A 15,843-nucleotide genomic window follows, 5' to 3' on the forward strand; every position below is an offset into this window, starting at 1 on the left:
GTGTCACATGCATGCTAGGACCCACGTTCCTCAGCAGCAGCACTAGGAGACATGGCCCGGTGAGCGCAGGGAGCACAGTCCACTTGGAGAAGGAGCCCACCGCTGTGCGGAGACCCAGGGCAGCCACTGCGCAGTCATCTGCTCACCTTTATCGACGGGTCCTGGCAGCTGATCTCCAGTCGCTGGCGTTTCAGAGACGGCTCATCTTCGTCGGGGACAACGTGGTTCTCCAGAACAACTGAAACCACAGCAGAAAGGCCGCTGAGTCCTAGGTGTGGACCCTGAGCACCAGCCTGAGAGGACATGGCGAGTGCAGGTGTGTGTGTGTGTGTGGACACAGGTGGAGACAGGGAGCGCAAGGTGCGTGTGCATGTGTGGACACAGGAGGACACGGGGGGAACAGAGGGTGCGTGTGTGTGTGTGTTTGTGAGTGTGCATGTGTGAACACAGGAGGACACGGGGAGCGCTGGGTATGGGTGTGTGTGTGTGTGTGTGTGTGTGTGGACACAGGAGGACACGGAGAGTCACACACATGTGCACGGGGCATCAGAGGCACAAGCTCCCTCTACCACAGCTAGCTCTGTACCTGGGTGGTCAGGACTCAGGTCTTCCACGGCGATCTGGACCACATCCGCCAAGTCCTGTTCCGACATCATCCAGCCCAGTTGTGTGGCCACAGCCACACAGCAGAGAACAGACTCGGGGATACGGAGGCTTTTCCTCCTATAAGCCAAGCACAAGACAAGGGTGTCGGCCACAGCCACTGCTGAGAATCGTAGCCACGCAGCTGCCAGCGCAGGACAGCAGCACCGAGGGCTAGGTTCCTCAGGCGCCAGACGCCCTGACTGGCGACAGACCCGCTCCAGCCCAGTCCCCAACGCACAAGCCTTGCCCTCAGCAACTCTCCTTCCTGCGCCTGGGCGTCGGCAGGCCCCAGCCCATTCTGCTGGTTTTCCATCTCAGACCCTTCCCAGATCCAGCCCAGCCCCACCGAGGGTGAAGGCAGCTCCCACGGGGGGCAGCCCTAAGAGCCCTGCGAGGCCAACTCAGCACGAATGTCATCCCAAAGAGCACTTGAAGTGGAGTTCTGAGGAGCCAGGATTCGGCGCACCTGAGATCTGCCAACATAGGGTGAGAAGTGTGTGGAACCTTCCTCAGAGCCCATGCGCTGGAGGGCAGGGAATGAACTCAGCGTTAAGGTCCCAGGAAGGCGACTGACCCTCCCTTTCAGCTGGGAGCCAAGTGACAGCTTCTCTGCTGGGCAAGTCCACCGGCACTGGGCATAAGCAGGTCTCGCTTGTTCCGTCCTGGAAGCAACAAGGTTGGTCTCCTCCGTCTGGCTCTGAATGCCACGAATAGCAGCTGCAGGACCGACAGAGTCGAGCCAGACCTTCCTGCACAGAGTAAATACACGGCCCAGGCCCAGGATGGACGGACCCCGCCAACCGGCACATGCGCGTCCCCAGTCCCCAGGACGGACAAACAGACCCCGCCAGCTGGCATGTGTGCATTCCCAGAAGACCCCAGGACAGACAGACAGACCCCACCAGCCAGCACATGCACGTTCCCAGTGTCCAGGACGGACAGACGGACCCCACCAGCCAGCACGTGCACGTTCCCAGTGTCCAGGACGGACAGACGGACCCCACCAGCCAGCACGTGCACGTTCCCAGTGTCCAGGACGGACAGACGGACCCCACCAGCCAGCACGTGCACGTTCCTAGTGTCCAGGACGGACAGACGGACCCCACCAGCCAGCACGTGCACGTTCCCAGTGTCCAGGTTTCCTATGGGCCTGCACAGTGCGGAGAGTGGGCAGCCACATGCACAAGTCGCCTTTGTGCAGTGCAAACAGGCCACAGACCAGAACCCTCGCTGAGCTGTGGAAGTGAAACAAAGACGGAGGGGTGCGGGGTCAGCAGAAGGGCAGGCTGGTATGCGCCGAGTTCAAACCACCGAGTCCCACAGGAGCGGTGTGCAACCCTGGTTCCAAAGAGGACTTTCAGATGCAGCCAGACACGGGGGCACGGCCCCCAACGAGAGCTGGAAAAGTCTGCGTGAGTGTCACGCCAGTAGCACAGAACCCCCAGTGAGCACCCCTGTGTGAGCCTGCTGTGTGACCTGGCAAATACGAATGAAGCCCACAGCCAGGCATGCGTGACCCTGGGCTCACAGCACTGACCCCAGCCCCAAATGACAGGGGAGGCCACAGTGAAAGGCAGCTCATCTCCTGCCTGGCCCCTGGACACTGTGGCCATGGGCCAAGCCTGAGAGGACACGGCACGGGCTGGCATCAGCTCTGTGTGTGCTGTCCTCTCCCTGTGGGGCTCCTGGGCATCTCAAGGGATGGCAAGAGCGGGATAAGGGACCCAAGACACAGAAAGTGAGTAGCAGACCCCACTTCCTGGCAGCCTGCTGGACCTTCCCGACAGCTCGGCCCAGAGCCATGGTGGGGCCCCCGGGCTGGCAGTCTCTCCCAAGGGCTGCTAGGAAGTTGGAAAATGCCCAGTTAGGCTTCACTCTGGCCTCCAGCCACTCTAAGATGTCCCAAATGCACACCCTCCCCTCTCTGTCCAATGAGAACTCCACAGTCTCCATGGCTTACTAACAGGGCTCTGTGGCATCGACGGTCACTGTGGACAGCAAGAGGATGACAGGACAGCCCAGAAAGGTCCCGAGCACCAAGCTTCAGGAAAGGGGTGCAGGGAGATGCACCGAGTCCCGGGAGAGCAAACCGACCATTTCTCAGAGTACAGAAACACTAGCACGGCAGGAGCAAGGCGAACACCTACCCAGTCGTGGGCTCCAGCTGGAACTGCCCAGCCATCAGTGACAGAAAGAAGGAAAGTCTCTTCCAGGCTGCAGAAATCTCCCAACCCGGCCCCAGCCCTGTGCTCACCCAGGGCAGCGGACACGAGTCACCACGTGACCAGAGTGCAACCATCTCCAGCAAATGGAGGCTTGCCCAGTGTGCAGGAGACCCAGACTCTGCCCACTAGCAGGAGGCTGTGTGTGCATGTGCATGCATGGCTACGCACATGTGCAGGTACGTGTGTGCAGTCCCACAGCTGTTTGCGTGTGTGCGTGTGTTCATGCAAGCGGGTACCGTCCCACACCCATGTGTACGTGTGTGCGCACATGTGTGTATGAACATGCCGGTGGGTATAGTCCCACAACTGTGTGCACATGTGTGTGCATGCAGATGAATACAGTCCCACAGCTCTGTGTGTTTGTGCATGAGTGTGCAGTCCTATAGCTGTATATGCATACGTGCATGTATGTGTGCATCAGCAGTGTGTGCCTGTGTACACATGCAGGTGGGTGCAGTCCCACAGCTGTGTGTGCATGTGTACGCATGGGTGCATGTGCAGTGCAGGTGGGTGCAGTCTCACAGCTGCATACGTGTGTGCCTATAGGCGGAAGCAGTACCACAGCCGCATGTGTCGGGATAACACACCCAGAGCCAGCCACAGCCCTACTCCTCAGCCCGCAGGATGACCATACCTGCACATACTAGGGGGCACAGCTGAGAGTCTCTCAGACACTACGTGCCAGTGGCTGCTTATGCCCAAGTCTGAGGCCCCAAGGCTCTCTCCTGACAGTATCTCCTTTTCTCTGCTCGGCATCCCACCTTGCCCCACCCTCTTCAGGTTCCTGATGTTCCTTACTCCACACACAAGGCCCAAGTCAGGTGCTGCCTGCCAGCCACCCCCTTACACCAGCCTAAGACCCCTCATCTGAAATGCACCCCATCACCCACTACTGCTGCTCTCTGCCCAGTGGCACTCACGGGCCCCCAACTCCGGGCACTGACCAGCTGATCTGCTCAACTCTGTCCCCCCACGTCACTCCCATCCCCTCACTCCCTCCGGCACACACAGGAGCTACACACCGTGCTCATCCACCACAGGCAGCACTGCCACAGAGAAACCACGGGAATGGGGCTGGGGAGAGGCGCAGAGGGGGATCACACGGGCCGGAACTCCAACATGACAGGGGCCCCCGGCACTGCTGGGTGTGGGTCTGGGGCCCGAGACCAAGCTGTCAGCCACATCAGTGTGAGGATCCTGGGCGCCTGAGTGGTTGCCCAGAAAGATCTGAATCTTCTGATTTTGTTTTTTGTTTGTTGGGGGGGGGGGGGGGGGGCTGGTCACATCTGACTGATGCTCAGGGCTTACTCCTGGCTCTGCACTCAGGGATGACTCCTAGCAGAGATCAGGGGATGTGCCGGGAATGGACCCCGGGTCAGCTGCAAAGCACATGCCCTTCCTTCTGTCCTGTCGTTCCCCACCATCCCTCCCCCACCTGAGTTTTGTGTCTACATTCCAACTTCACAGAAACTTCTAGCAGGGCTCCAATGCAACTGACTCAGGGCCTGTGGGAGGGGAACAGGGTCACCTACAGCGTAACTGGGTGGCACCAGAAAGTCTGTCAGACATTCACCAGTGGATGCCGCCAGCTGCTGATCATCAGGTGAAAAATCAGAATGCGCAAAAATTATTTCTCATTTTGTGTTTTGGTCAACTATGACATAAAACAACTGCAAAGACTATTAAAAAAATTTTTTAAAAAAAAAAGGCTACTAGGGGGCTGGAGCAATAGCACAGTGGGTAAGGCATTTGCCTTCCATGCAGCCGACATGGGTTTGATTCCCAGCATCCCATATGGTCCCCTGAGCACCGCCAGGAGTAATTCCTGAGTGCATAAGCCAGGAGTAACCCTGTGCATTGCTGGGTGTGATCCAAAAAGCAAAAAAAAAAAAGGCTACTAGCACTGGGCCTAAAAATGTGCAACCTAGAGGGACAGAAGGTTCAAAGGGTCAGAGTGCAGGGTCTGCATGGGGGAGGCTGAGTCCTCCCCTGAGCACTGCTGGGACCATCCCCAACAGCCAGGAGCAGCCGCAGGGCACCACAGGGTGAGGGCCAGACGCTCCCAAAAGATGCAAAAACAGAAAAAAAAAAAAAAGACTTTCCAGTACAAAACAACCTATTTGGCCCCTGACGGGTCTGGAGGAGATTCCCAGGGCGCATAGATGGGAATCTCATGGGGACCACAGAAGGAAGCCAGGTCAGAGAGGACCGAGATGGACAGTGAGTGGACATCTCTGCAAATCCTGGGGTCCACACTGGGACAAAGGGTGCCCTGGGGCCACTTCCACACTGGAGTTCCTGGGCATGGACTAGGGCTTCGGCCCCGTCTCCCCACTGGGAGATCAGAGGATGTTTCCCCACTAGGGCAGATGCACCCAAGGCTGTTCCCGCCCAGCCCTGCCAAAACCTCCAGCTGAGGGGGCCTGGATGACTCCGTGCGGCAGAGCTGAGCCCCAGCCCCATTCCAGAATGCTCAGCCAGTAGCAGGTATGGTGGACACCTCAGAGGGACAGAACTGGTCCGAGCAGCACTGCAGATACCAGACAAGGCAGTTACCCGCAGTCAGAATGAGGCAGCTCTGCACACGCCTAGAGGCACAGGTGAGGAGAGCCTCCAGCCCAGAGCCCTCAGCTCCTAGGGTCTTCATGCAGTGTGTCCCCCCAGGCCTAGGCAGGAACCCTCTGAGCAAAATGGCAGAGATGCCCACAGAAGTCACCCAGTCAAACACCACTGGATGAGGGTCAGCCCAGCTAAGGCCGCATGCACCACTGGACTCAGGGACACCCTTGGCTGCTCCCTCCCTCCCCACATCACCAGGGGGTGGCATCAGTGACACACGGGGCCTTCGTGCTGCACTCAGTCACTGTACAACACCAGCTCTATGGCTTGAGACACCCCAAGCACGTTTACACCAAAATAGGAAAGAAGGTGAGGCCAGACGACAGCTCCTGCCATTCCGTTCATGCTTCTAGATCACAAAGACATCACATGGACACAGACGGAGAGTGGGGAAAGGTGTCAGCAGGCCCAGTCCCCAGCGCTGGGGTAGACACCTCTATCAACTGATGCATATCTGAAAGTAGGCCCATACACGGTTGACTTTCTTTATTCACTTCAGTGTCATACAAACCAACACATTACATATTAAAATACACATTTTTATAAAGAATAACTTGCGTCCCAAACAAGGGAATCTGGAGAAGAGACAGGCAGGACTCAGATCTCTTCAGCGCCACACCTGATGGGACAATGAACTGGTCCTGTCTGCATCCACCCGTGACCAGTTGCGACGGTTTGGGCTGAGGTATGGCAACGGGAGCTTCCAGCCTCAGAAGAGCAGCTGGCAGGCGAGGACACTTGTAACAGTCTATACAGGCAACTGTGGGAAATCTTCCTTGCAAACCTGAACCCATCCGGCACTGTACAGTTCCCGGGGGCCAGCCACTGAAAGGTGGGCACCTCCAAGCCTCCACGGCCTCCGTCTGCACCTCTGGGCTCTCTCCCAGGAGTGCCCAGGTGGGTTAGTCCACATCACCGAGCCAAAGGCACTGTGTTCACAATGCTCACAGCCCAGAGTGCAGACCCCACTGGAAGTGTCCAGTGTCAGGAGCAGAGGCACCATCTTCTTGCTGGCCAGTGTCAGCTGCCTCCCACAGCGACAGCTGTTGTTCAGTGAGTCACAAGGACCTAGCATCTATCACTGCTCCGTGCAAATAGGCGTTGGGTCCGCTGGCAGTCAGGTTCACGGTGGAGCTTGTCCTCGGCACCAGTGCTGCAACAACAGAGCCACAGCAGCCCTCGGTGCACGGCAGGCACCCAGCTGAGACTAGGGAGACAACGGCCATGAGACCTGGGCGAAGGACCAGGAACATTCAGACACTTAGGTCTACTCTGCCAGGTCTCACAGGACCCTAAGAAGGTCCTCAGCATGCCAACTTGTGGCGGAGCTTGGCAGCCACTGGATGCACATACTCCATTTCCGGAGCAAAGGCCCAGGAAGACCAGGAAGTGGGCATGGAGGAAATCAGCAGCTTGTACTGTGGCACTGACGGGAGCAGCACCCCCGAAGGGCCCGCAGCCACTCCTGAGGACTACCTTGGTTTCTCGTGATTCTCATCTTCTACTCCCTCTGGGTGCTGAAGCGAACATTGCACATTGACCCTGGACCGAAGGGTGGAGGCTGAGGAAAAAGACCTGAGCAGTAGAAATCCTTTGGGCATCCCAGTAGCACTAGGGCTGGAGAGCTCGTACAGGGGGTTCTGGGTTACATCTGGCAGTGCTCAGGACTTACTCCTGCCTCTGCACTCGGGGATTCCTCCAGGCAGGGGTGAGAGGGTTGTAGGTGGTGCTGGGGTTAAACCTCAGTATGTGCCCGAAGCTTAAGAGAATCCGTCCTCCTATCCTGGCACCACAGCTGGTGACCAACAGGAGTGAATCGTACAGCAGAGGGAGATCTGGGGGCTGGCTCAGAGGCAGATGCAGCCCCTCAGAGGCCCTCCCTCCTGAGGGGAACTCAGGAACGAGCCAGGCCAGGAGGCAGACCCAGAGCTGAGGGACCTTCACACAGGCCAACCCTCCACACCACACCGTCAGCTCCTGGGCTGGACCGCGCTCTAGCATCGTCGTACCCCCCACCAACGTGGTAATGGACCAGTACTGGGCACCAGCCCCTAAACCATCAGAAACTGATCCCAAGGGATGGCAAGCTGGGCCGCAGAGTAGTCATGTGTCTAAGGGACCACCCACCGCTGTCCCGCAGAAGGATCAGAAATGACAGGAGGCACTCAATCCTGACTGGTGGGCCCAGCCTGCAGGAGCTGGGGTGTCCCTCAGAGCAGTCACACCTGCCCCACACCCCCTAGAAGACACTGAGAGCCAAGCCAGGACCCTCCACCCATCTCCTCTGTCCTGAGGTCCCCCTCACATATCCTGAGCACGGCTTTGCACAGAGATCCTGGAACAAGCCTGTCTGCTCCTCCCAGGTAATTTCCCAATGAAACGTGTTGGCCTTTAAGAAATCCTCTTTGCAGGCCAGAGCAATAGTACAGCGGGAGGACATCTGCCTTGCAAGCAGCCAACCCAGGTTTGATCCCCGGCATTGCATATGGTCCCCCAAGGACCTCCATGAGTCATTCCTGAGTGCAGAGCCAGGAATAACCCCTGAGTATTGAGTATAACCAGGTGTGGCCTAAAAAAAGAAGAAAAAGAATCTGCCACGACAAAAAAATAAATGCACTTTGAAGACATACTATTTACTTGGTATTTGTCTTTCAGAAATAGTCTCTTCACCTTCATCCGATGACAACTTGACTTTCAGGGTAAACACTTTTATTCTAAACCCAGAAAATGTAGACTCTTAATAGCGGCATGGGCCCAATCTCAAAGCTGATGCCCTCAGGGCTAACTGCCCCCCCCCACTCCCCCTCAGGAGTTTGCAGACTGGCTGACCCTAGGAAACTCAACCTCTGGGGCCGGAACGAAAGGACAGTGGGGAGGCTGTTTGCCTTGCACACGGCCGGCCCAGGTTTGATCCCCAACATCCCACATGGTCCCCCAAGCCCACCGGGAGTACTTTCTGAGCAGAGCCAGCAGTAACGCCCGGGTATTTCAGGAGGAAAAAAAATCAACCTTTCCTTAAATAAAGTTAGTAATGGTGACAAGGCTGTGATCACTTTGAACCCACACTTCTAGCACATTCCAGTGAAACTGCGGTTATACCTGCCACTGACAGTCCGGCACATGTGGCACACTCAACCTGTGCCTGCCTGATGCCAATCCTCACCTCAGATCGCCAGGCACATGGCAGAAGGAAGTGGTAAGCCAGCAAGCTTAATTTTACTGAACTTGGAGGCTTGAGAGTATGAAGCCTAATTTAGGGTTATGCGAGTCAGGGCAAAATATTCTCGGGGAGAAAACACTCCTACAAAAATACAGAAAGCCTCCTCTGTCGCTCAAGGACTATACTGGAATAAAATGGGAATTAGGTCCCACTGCTTAGATCACAGGAGCTGCAGCCATGATACATTTGTCTGCTCTGGGTTTTGGGCCACACCCAACAGTGCTCAGAGGGTACTCCTGGCTGTGCCCGAGGATCACTCCTGGCAGTGCCAGGGCGGCATTTCGTGCTGGGGTGAAAGCCAGGCTCCTGCACATGAGCTCTCTCCAGAAACTCATTATTTAGAGTGCGTAAATCCTGGCAGAGTTCAGAGCTCAAGAAAGGTGAGACTCAGGGGCGACAAGGCAATAGGATCACACTCGGCACATGCTTAGCAGACGCCCTGTGTCTTTAAGGGGTGGAGAGACAAGACCGCAGGGAGCATGTGCACAACTAACCTGGGTGCAATCCAAGCATCCTCTATAGTCCCCTGAGAACCACCAGGAGTGACTCCTGAGCTCAAAGCCAGGAGTAAGCCCTGAGCACAGTTAGATGTGGCTCCCCCGGCTCCAAAAGAAAAAAACTATACGTACACACATAAGCATGCATGAACTGAGAGAAAAAAGAGCAGATGTAAGATAGGAGTATTTGAGTACTGAGGAAAGTTATGCCAAAGGCTCTAGGGAGATCGTACAGGGCTAAAGCGCTCATGGAGCATGCAGATGACCCGGGTTCAATCCCCAGTAGGGTCCCCTGGGACCTGCTGAGAGTAATTCCCTGAATGCAGACCCAGGAATATGCTCTACACACTGCCACATTAGTCCCAAACAATACATTTACATAGAGCCTGATTTTGCAGTATCTGAGTTTGAAAAAAAAAAATTCATCCAAGGAAATGGTGAGGTTTTTCTTCTCCAAGAAAGGCAGTGAGGGGGGCTGGAGCAATAGCACAGTGGGCAGAGTATTTGCCTTGCATGCAGTTGACCCAGGTTCAATTCCCAGCATCCCATATGGTCCCCCAAAGCACTGCCAGGAGTAATTCCTGAGCGCAGAGCCAGGAGTAACCCCTGAGCATTGCTGGGTGTGACCCAAAAAGAAAGAAAGGCAGTGAGGATAGATGGAAGCATTCTCATTCGAAGCAATTCTGCCAACACTAGTTACACTTCTCAAACACCACTGACATCGATTTTCTAAGAAGTTTCTCCCACACCTATCCTCTGCACACCTTTCCTGATCCGTGAGAAGCCCCGCAGGTGCCCACACATGGCCCTCTCGAGGTGGGCAGCCGGAAGCCTGGATGCAGGCGTACATGTGGGACAGGACAGACCCACCAAGTGACTCCTCTGCGGCCCTGAGCCCCAGCCCAGGCTTCTCCACCGCCCATGAGTGATGCACACCAAGCTCCTAGCGTCACACAGGTTTTGCTGGATATGGCCGGAGAGCGGCAGCTGCGAGAGGCCCCGAAGTCAACACTGCCTACCTCTCTGACCCTCTGCAGAGTGGCATCTGGTGAACAATGTGTTATCAGGCAGGAGCTAAATAGCAGTCACTCGACCTCTCAGGAGAGGCGCCTCCAGACAGGATGATCTCGCTGCTCCTCCTGCCACTGAGAGGGCCAATTCTGACCCGGGTACAGCAGATCCCTAGAAACCAGTGCCAAGGCAGCAAGCAGGCTTGCAGAGCCCAGCCATTCCTGGGCAGCGGTGCCAGGCAGGTTTTATGAGCACCCGTGCTTGGAGGGGGTCTGGCCCCAGGACTGTTTTCATCCACCCTATCAGAGGCTGCGCTGATTCCAGCCCACACACTGCGCAAAACACATGATACAGCTGAGAACTACACAAATCTTTAAAACCTACCATGCATCAATTAAGATTAAGCCAATCACCTGCAAACTGTCCAGAAAACAGCAGACACTGAGCAGGCCCACGTCCTCAGAGAAACACTGGCACTACACAGCCTCGGCATGCCACTTGGCCCAAGGCTCCCACAGGGAAACCCACGCAGGACAGGCGGCACCGCTGGCTGGCCTAGCAGTAGTGCTGGGGCAGAAACCGAGTCCAGCCTGCGATGGACTCACAGGATTTAGTGGATCTACAAGGGCCTTGCTCTTGCCACGTGCAGGGATACACAGGCCACACCAACCAGGACACAGCAGCAGCAGCGGCACACAACTGTGCTCTCCCTGGCAAATCCTTTTCTGGTGCAGAAAGTTCTCCTGCTTCCCACCCTGAGGAACAGGGCAGCCCTCTGTGCTCCAGAGTGAGTGCTCACACTCCACCTGCGTGGCTGCCCCCACAGCCCCCCACCAGCTCCCCAACACTCGGGGCCTTCCTTATGCCTTCTTAGAGGGGCTTCCCTTCCGAGTCCCACTCAGGAGACGGGGTGCTGGCGGCTCTCGGCACCTCCATCCGAGGGCACTGCTACGCTGGGGCGCTGCACATGCAGGACACTCCCCAGCTCCTGCTGCACTGACCCAAGTGCCACCGCAGAGAACTCTGAAGAGACCGGCAGGCGTCAACCTCACGCACAGTCGCTGCTGATTTAAGATCTCACACTGCTTCTCTCCACACTCTGCGTCCAGCCTTCCACGGGGTTACCCGGGGGGCGCTGGCCTCCCACCACTCCCTGCAGGAGGTGGGCTCAGACACTCGCACACCGAGTGACCCCGGACTCTAGACTGACACAAGGCGCGAGAATGTGAGCTCTGAAGCGGAGCTATCCCCTGCCCTTCCCACCTGCCGGCGCCTCGTCTGAGGGGGCGTGGAGGCTGACAGGGAGTGCGGCGGGGGAGACGAAGGGTCCGAGCACTCCCGCCCTTGGGTGGAGGACGCCCCTTCCTCCAACAGGAGGGGTCAGTGCCTGAAGCTGCAGCTGGCTTCCACAGCCCCTCTTCACGGGGACGCTCGGAGGACGCCACTCGCCTTCCACACGCGCTCCCCGACGTCCCAAGAGCACACGCTAAGGCCCCACCGGCGCGGGTTCTATTCTGTGGGCCACATCCGAGGGCGGCCGGTCACACGCCCACACAAGGAACGCTTCAGGTGGTTCCAAGCCGCCAGCGGCCTCTTCACCGCCGTCACCAGGTGCCTGTTCCGTAGGGTCGACCCCCGGCCCCCCGCTGGCCCCCGGGCCTCGGGAGTGAGGCCCAAGCCCCTGCGTGTCGGCCGGGACGGCCCAGCAGGGACGGGCTCTCCTCCAACCCGGCTCCCCGCGCCCCTCTCCGAACCGAGCGTTTCCAGCCCCGCACACCGCCAGGTGCTGCTCTAGGTCATGTGTGTGACTGCGAGTCTCAAGCCTTCGGGGTTTCGGGTTCCACACGGCGAGCACTGAGGGGCCGAGTCCCTGGGCGCTGCCCGCCGGCCACTCGCCCCTCATGCAGCGGGCGGCGTGTGCGTGCGCGTGTGCGGGGTCCCAAGTGGCAGGGGGGCCCCGCCCGCCCGGCCCCCGACCCCGGCCCCGGCCCCGACCCCGACCCCGGCCCCGACCCAGACCCCGGCCCCGGCCCAGGCCCCGGCCCCGGCCCCGACCCCGGCCCCGGTCCCGGCCCCGGCCCCGGCCCCGGTCCCGGCCCCGGCCCCGACCCCGCCCGACCCCGACCCCGGCCCCGGCCCCGACCCCAGCCCCGGCCCCGGCCCCGGCGCCCGCCCGCAGCCCGCAGCCCGCGGCGGCCGGCGGTGGAGGCTGCTGCGGCGGCGGCCGGAGGCGGACTCGGCTCCGAGCGGCGGGCGCGACTGCGGCCCGGAGAACCTTCCCGAAGCCCCGCCGCGGCCTCCGGTGGCGTGGGAGCGGGGCGCGATCACGCGGGGCCGAGACACGGCGCGGCGGGCGGGGCGCGGGCCCGGGTTCCATCCCCGCTCCCCGCCAGGGCGCCTCCCCCCTGCAGGTGCCGGGGCCGGCCCTGAGCAGGCGGCGCGGCCTCGGGTCCGGCCCGGGGGCAGCGCCGGCGCGGCCGCGGCCGCGTCCACACCCGCGCCCGGCGCCCGAGGTGCGGCGCGAGGGGGCGCGGCGGCCCGGGAGCTCGCGGCGGCGGCGGCCGGGCGCGCTGACGCGGGCGGCGGCGCGGCTGACAGGGCCGTTGGCGGCGGCGGCGGCGGCGCGGCCGGAGGAGGGCGCAGGGCGCAGGGCGGAGGGAGATCTCGCTCTCGTCTCGCCCCGCGGGAAGGGGGGAGGAGGAGACGCGACCGGCTGCGGGAGCTGCAATTACCGTGTGGGCTGCGGAATTCTCGTGGTGTTTGTCGGGGAGATGCGATAATGGCGTCCGTCCTCGCGAGAGAAGCCGCCGCTCTGCGCAGGCGCCGCGAGTCGCTCCCCTCGGCCGCCCGTCCGGCGGCGTCTGCGCATGCTCTGTGGCGCGCCGGGCGCGGAGCGGCCGGGGGCGGGCAGGGGGCGGGGCCGGGGCGGGGCCGGGGCGGGGCCTGGGCTCAAGGCCTCCCGCGCGCGCCTTCCCCGGCCCCGTTCCCGGCCAGCGTGCGCACGCGTCGTCCCTCCGCGCCTGGGGAGGCCCCGGGCGCGCTCGTTCTCCTCCTCCGTGCGCTCGGCCCCCTGCTGGGCCGTGAGGAGTCGCGTCGCAGAGCCGGCGGAGGGACTCGCCCATCCTCTGAGCTGCGATGAGTAAGAATTAACTCCCCCTCGAGGACTACATATCCCGGCGGGCCCTGAGCGAACCGCGCGCGGTGCATTCTGGGACTCGCAGTCCGAACCGAGCTTTCTGGGATTTGTAGTCTTTCCCCGGTTCTGTCCCCCGCGGACTGCTGGGACTTGTAGTGAAGACGACGCGGGGAATGACTGCGCGCGCAGCCCCAAGGAGCTGGTCACCGGGCCGGAGCGGCTGTGGGCCCGTCTGCACCGAGCTCCTTCCTAGAGTTTGTCTGTAACTGAGTACACACAGCACACGTGATATACACATCCACTCCGGTACACTGTGTTGCGGATGAGTGTGGAGCATTAGTATTAGTATTTTAGCAGGATCGTTAGTATTAGCAAGAAAAATTGTTAGCATCAAATTCTTGTTAAGTTATATAATTAACATGAGTTATTTCACGTAAATGCCCTTTTGTGGGTACCCGGTCAAAAAAAAAAACCCTCCCCAACTGCAGAAATGCCATTACTGATGACATGCACTTTTCTCCTTTATTTTCTATTTTCTGTGTTTTTTTTTTCAACCACCAGGAATGCCTTTGATCATCCAGACACTAGCATGGCAGTGGTGCTATTTTGGTTTGGAAAACAGAAGCTTTGCTGAGTTTCCGCCCACTTCCCGTTTACAGATAATAAAAACCTTCAGGGTTCTTGTTGTTTGGGTATTTTGCATTCGGAGCAGTCACCAGCTGTGCGACCCTGAGCAACCTCATTGAGTAAGAGCTTCTTCCAGAATTAACACTGGCAGCTGTACTGAGGCACACCACTGAATTCCTTTGCAGGCAACCGTGCCTCAGATTCCAAAGCGGCCCAGAAGGTCAGCCCTGCTAGAGCGCTTGTGGACCTCGGGCAGCTGACTTAGACTAGGAGACTCAGAGAGACCTGGAAATGGCTGCCCAGACAAACTGGCACCGGCTTCTGGTGGGGGAGGGGGCTAGGAGGAGTGGGCAGTGCCCTTTTGCTCAGCGCCACCCCGGCACTGCTCCAAGGCCAGGCCTCTCTCAGGGTGCAGAGGGGCTGCGTGTGGGGGAGAGGTTTGCAGCTACTTCAGGTCGCCTGGTAGTTTGGTTTTCACCTGCTGGCATCTGGCTCTGGACCAAGCACAGTCACCATCTAGGCCCGTGGGTGGACCTCAGAGTGTGCAGGGCCTAATAAAGGCCTGTGCGGGGCCTGGGGTCTCCAGGGCGAGGTAAGGCCACGGTTCCATTACAGCCTCTCCCGTGTATCAGGCGGGTGAAGTCACTAAAAGTTATTGCCCAAGAGCGTGACGCAGGCCAGAGAGTTAGCACAGAGGGCGGCGCTTACCTTGCACGCCATGGCGGCAGAGGGTCCTCAAGAGAGGCCAGGAGTGTCCTCTGAGTGCAGTATGGGTTGCCTGTGCTCAGGGGTCACTCCTGACTGTGCCAGAGGACCCTCTGCGTTGCTGGCCTCCTACCCAGGTCCACTGCGTTCAGGGCAAGTGCCTGCTCGCTGTCCCGTTCCTCCAGCCCTGTATACATATATTCTTGCGTGTTGTATGTATAGTCCCATGCTGTGTAGAAATTCTGTGTGTTAGGTTTGCATGTGCCTGTGCACATGTGCAGATGTGTATGTGCGTGTGCCCATGTGTGTGCAGATGTGTGTCTGAGTGTGTGCAAATGTGTGTATGTGTGTACCGTGCATGTGTGTGCCCATGTGTGCAAATGTGTGTATGTGTGTATCGTGCATGTGTGTGTGCATGTTCAGGTGTGCGCATGTGCCATGCGTGTGTCTGTGTATGTTCAGGTGTGTGTGTGTGCCCACGCATGTGTCTTTGTGCATGTTCAGGTGTGTGTGTGCCCGTGTGTCTGTGTGCATGTTCAGGTGTGTGCGTGTGCCCATGTGTGTGTCTGTTCTGTATGCATGTGCAGATGTGTGTGTATGCCTGTGCATGTGTCTGTGTGCATGTTCGGGGGAGGGGTGTGTGTGCCCATGCGTGTGTGTGCATGTGCCTATGCATGTGTCTGTGTGCATGTTCAGGTGTGTGCGTGTGCCCATGCGTGCATCTGTGTGCATGTTCAGGTGTGTGTGCATGTGCCCGGGCATGTTTCTGTGTGGCCTGCTCCCAGCCCTTTGCTCTGCCACCCCGGGTACCTGCCGCCCTCCCCCTCCCGTACACATCCTCCTGCCGTTTCCTATACGCGCAGCTCAGCCTCATTCCTGACTCAGACTCTGGGCTGAGCCCAGACTCGAAGGTGAACATCAAAACCAGGACATGGCCCCTTTCACTACCATCACAGATGCTCGGAAAGCTCAGACAAGGGGGCACTTGACCACTATTGACCTGGTTCCAGTGCAGTGACCAGGCACCTGTCCTCAGCAGAGGTCACTGACCCTGGGGCCAATTGACCCTAAGCCAGTCTGGACAGCAGCCCTGCAGCTGGCTGTGCAGAGTTGAAATTTAACCACTGGGTCAGGGTCTGGGGGTGTCTCGGCACTGGG

At 59.0% G+C, this 15,843-nt stretch overlaps 1 protein-coding gene across 4 annotated transcripts in view; it reads right to left on the reverse strand.

Annotated features, from left to right (window-relative positions):
* The window catches only part of BANP (BTG3 associated nuclear protein), a 38,035-nt gene extending 24,934 nt beyond the window's left edge, over positions 1-13,101 (reverse strand). Inside the window, exons 1-3 of one of the 4 annotated variants that reach the window (XM_055145103.1) lie at positions 12,950-13,101; positions 587-723; positions 147-238 (exon numbers count right to left, since the gene is read on the reverse strand). In XM_055145103.1, coding sequence (XP_055001078.1) covers positions 147-238; positions 587-723; positions 12,950-13,086 — 366 coding nt within the window. In that variant the 5' untranslated portion in view covers positions 13,087-13,101. Of the gene's footprint in view, positions 1-146; positions 239-586; positions 724-1,111; positions 4,304-12,949 lie in introns of those variants that run through there. The other 3 variants (XM_055145104.1, XM_055145106.1, XM_055145105.1) reach the window with 3 other exon arrangements.
* Between the last annotated feature and the right edge of the window lie 2,742 nt (positions 13,102-15,843).

The sequence above is a fragment of the Sorex araneus genome, chromosome 8 (assembly GCF_027595985.1).
Source record: "Sorex araneus isolate mSorAra2 chromosome 8, mSorAra2.pri, whole genome shotgun sequence".
NCBI classification, from domain to species: Eukaryota; Metazoa; Chordata; class Mammalia; order Eulipotyphla; family Soricidae; genus Sorex; species Sorex araneus.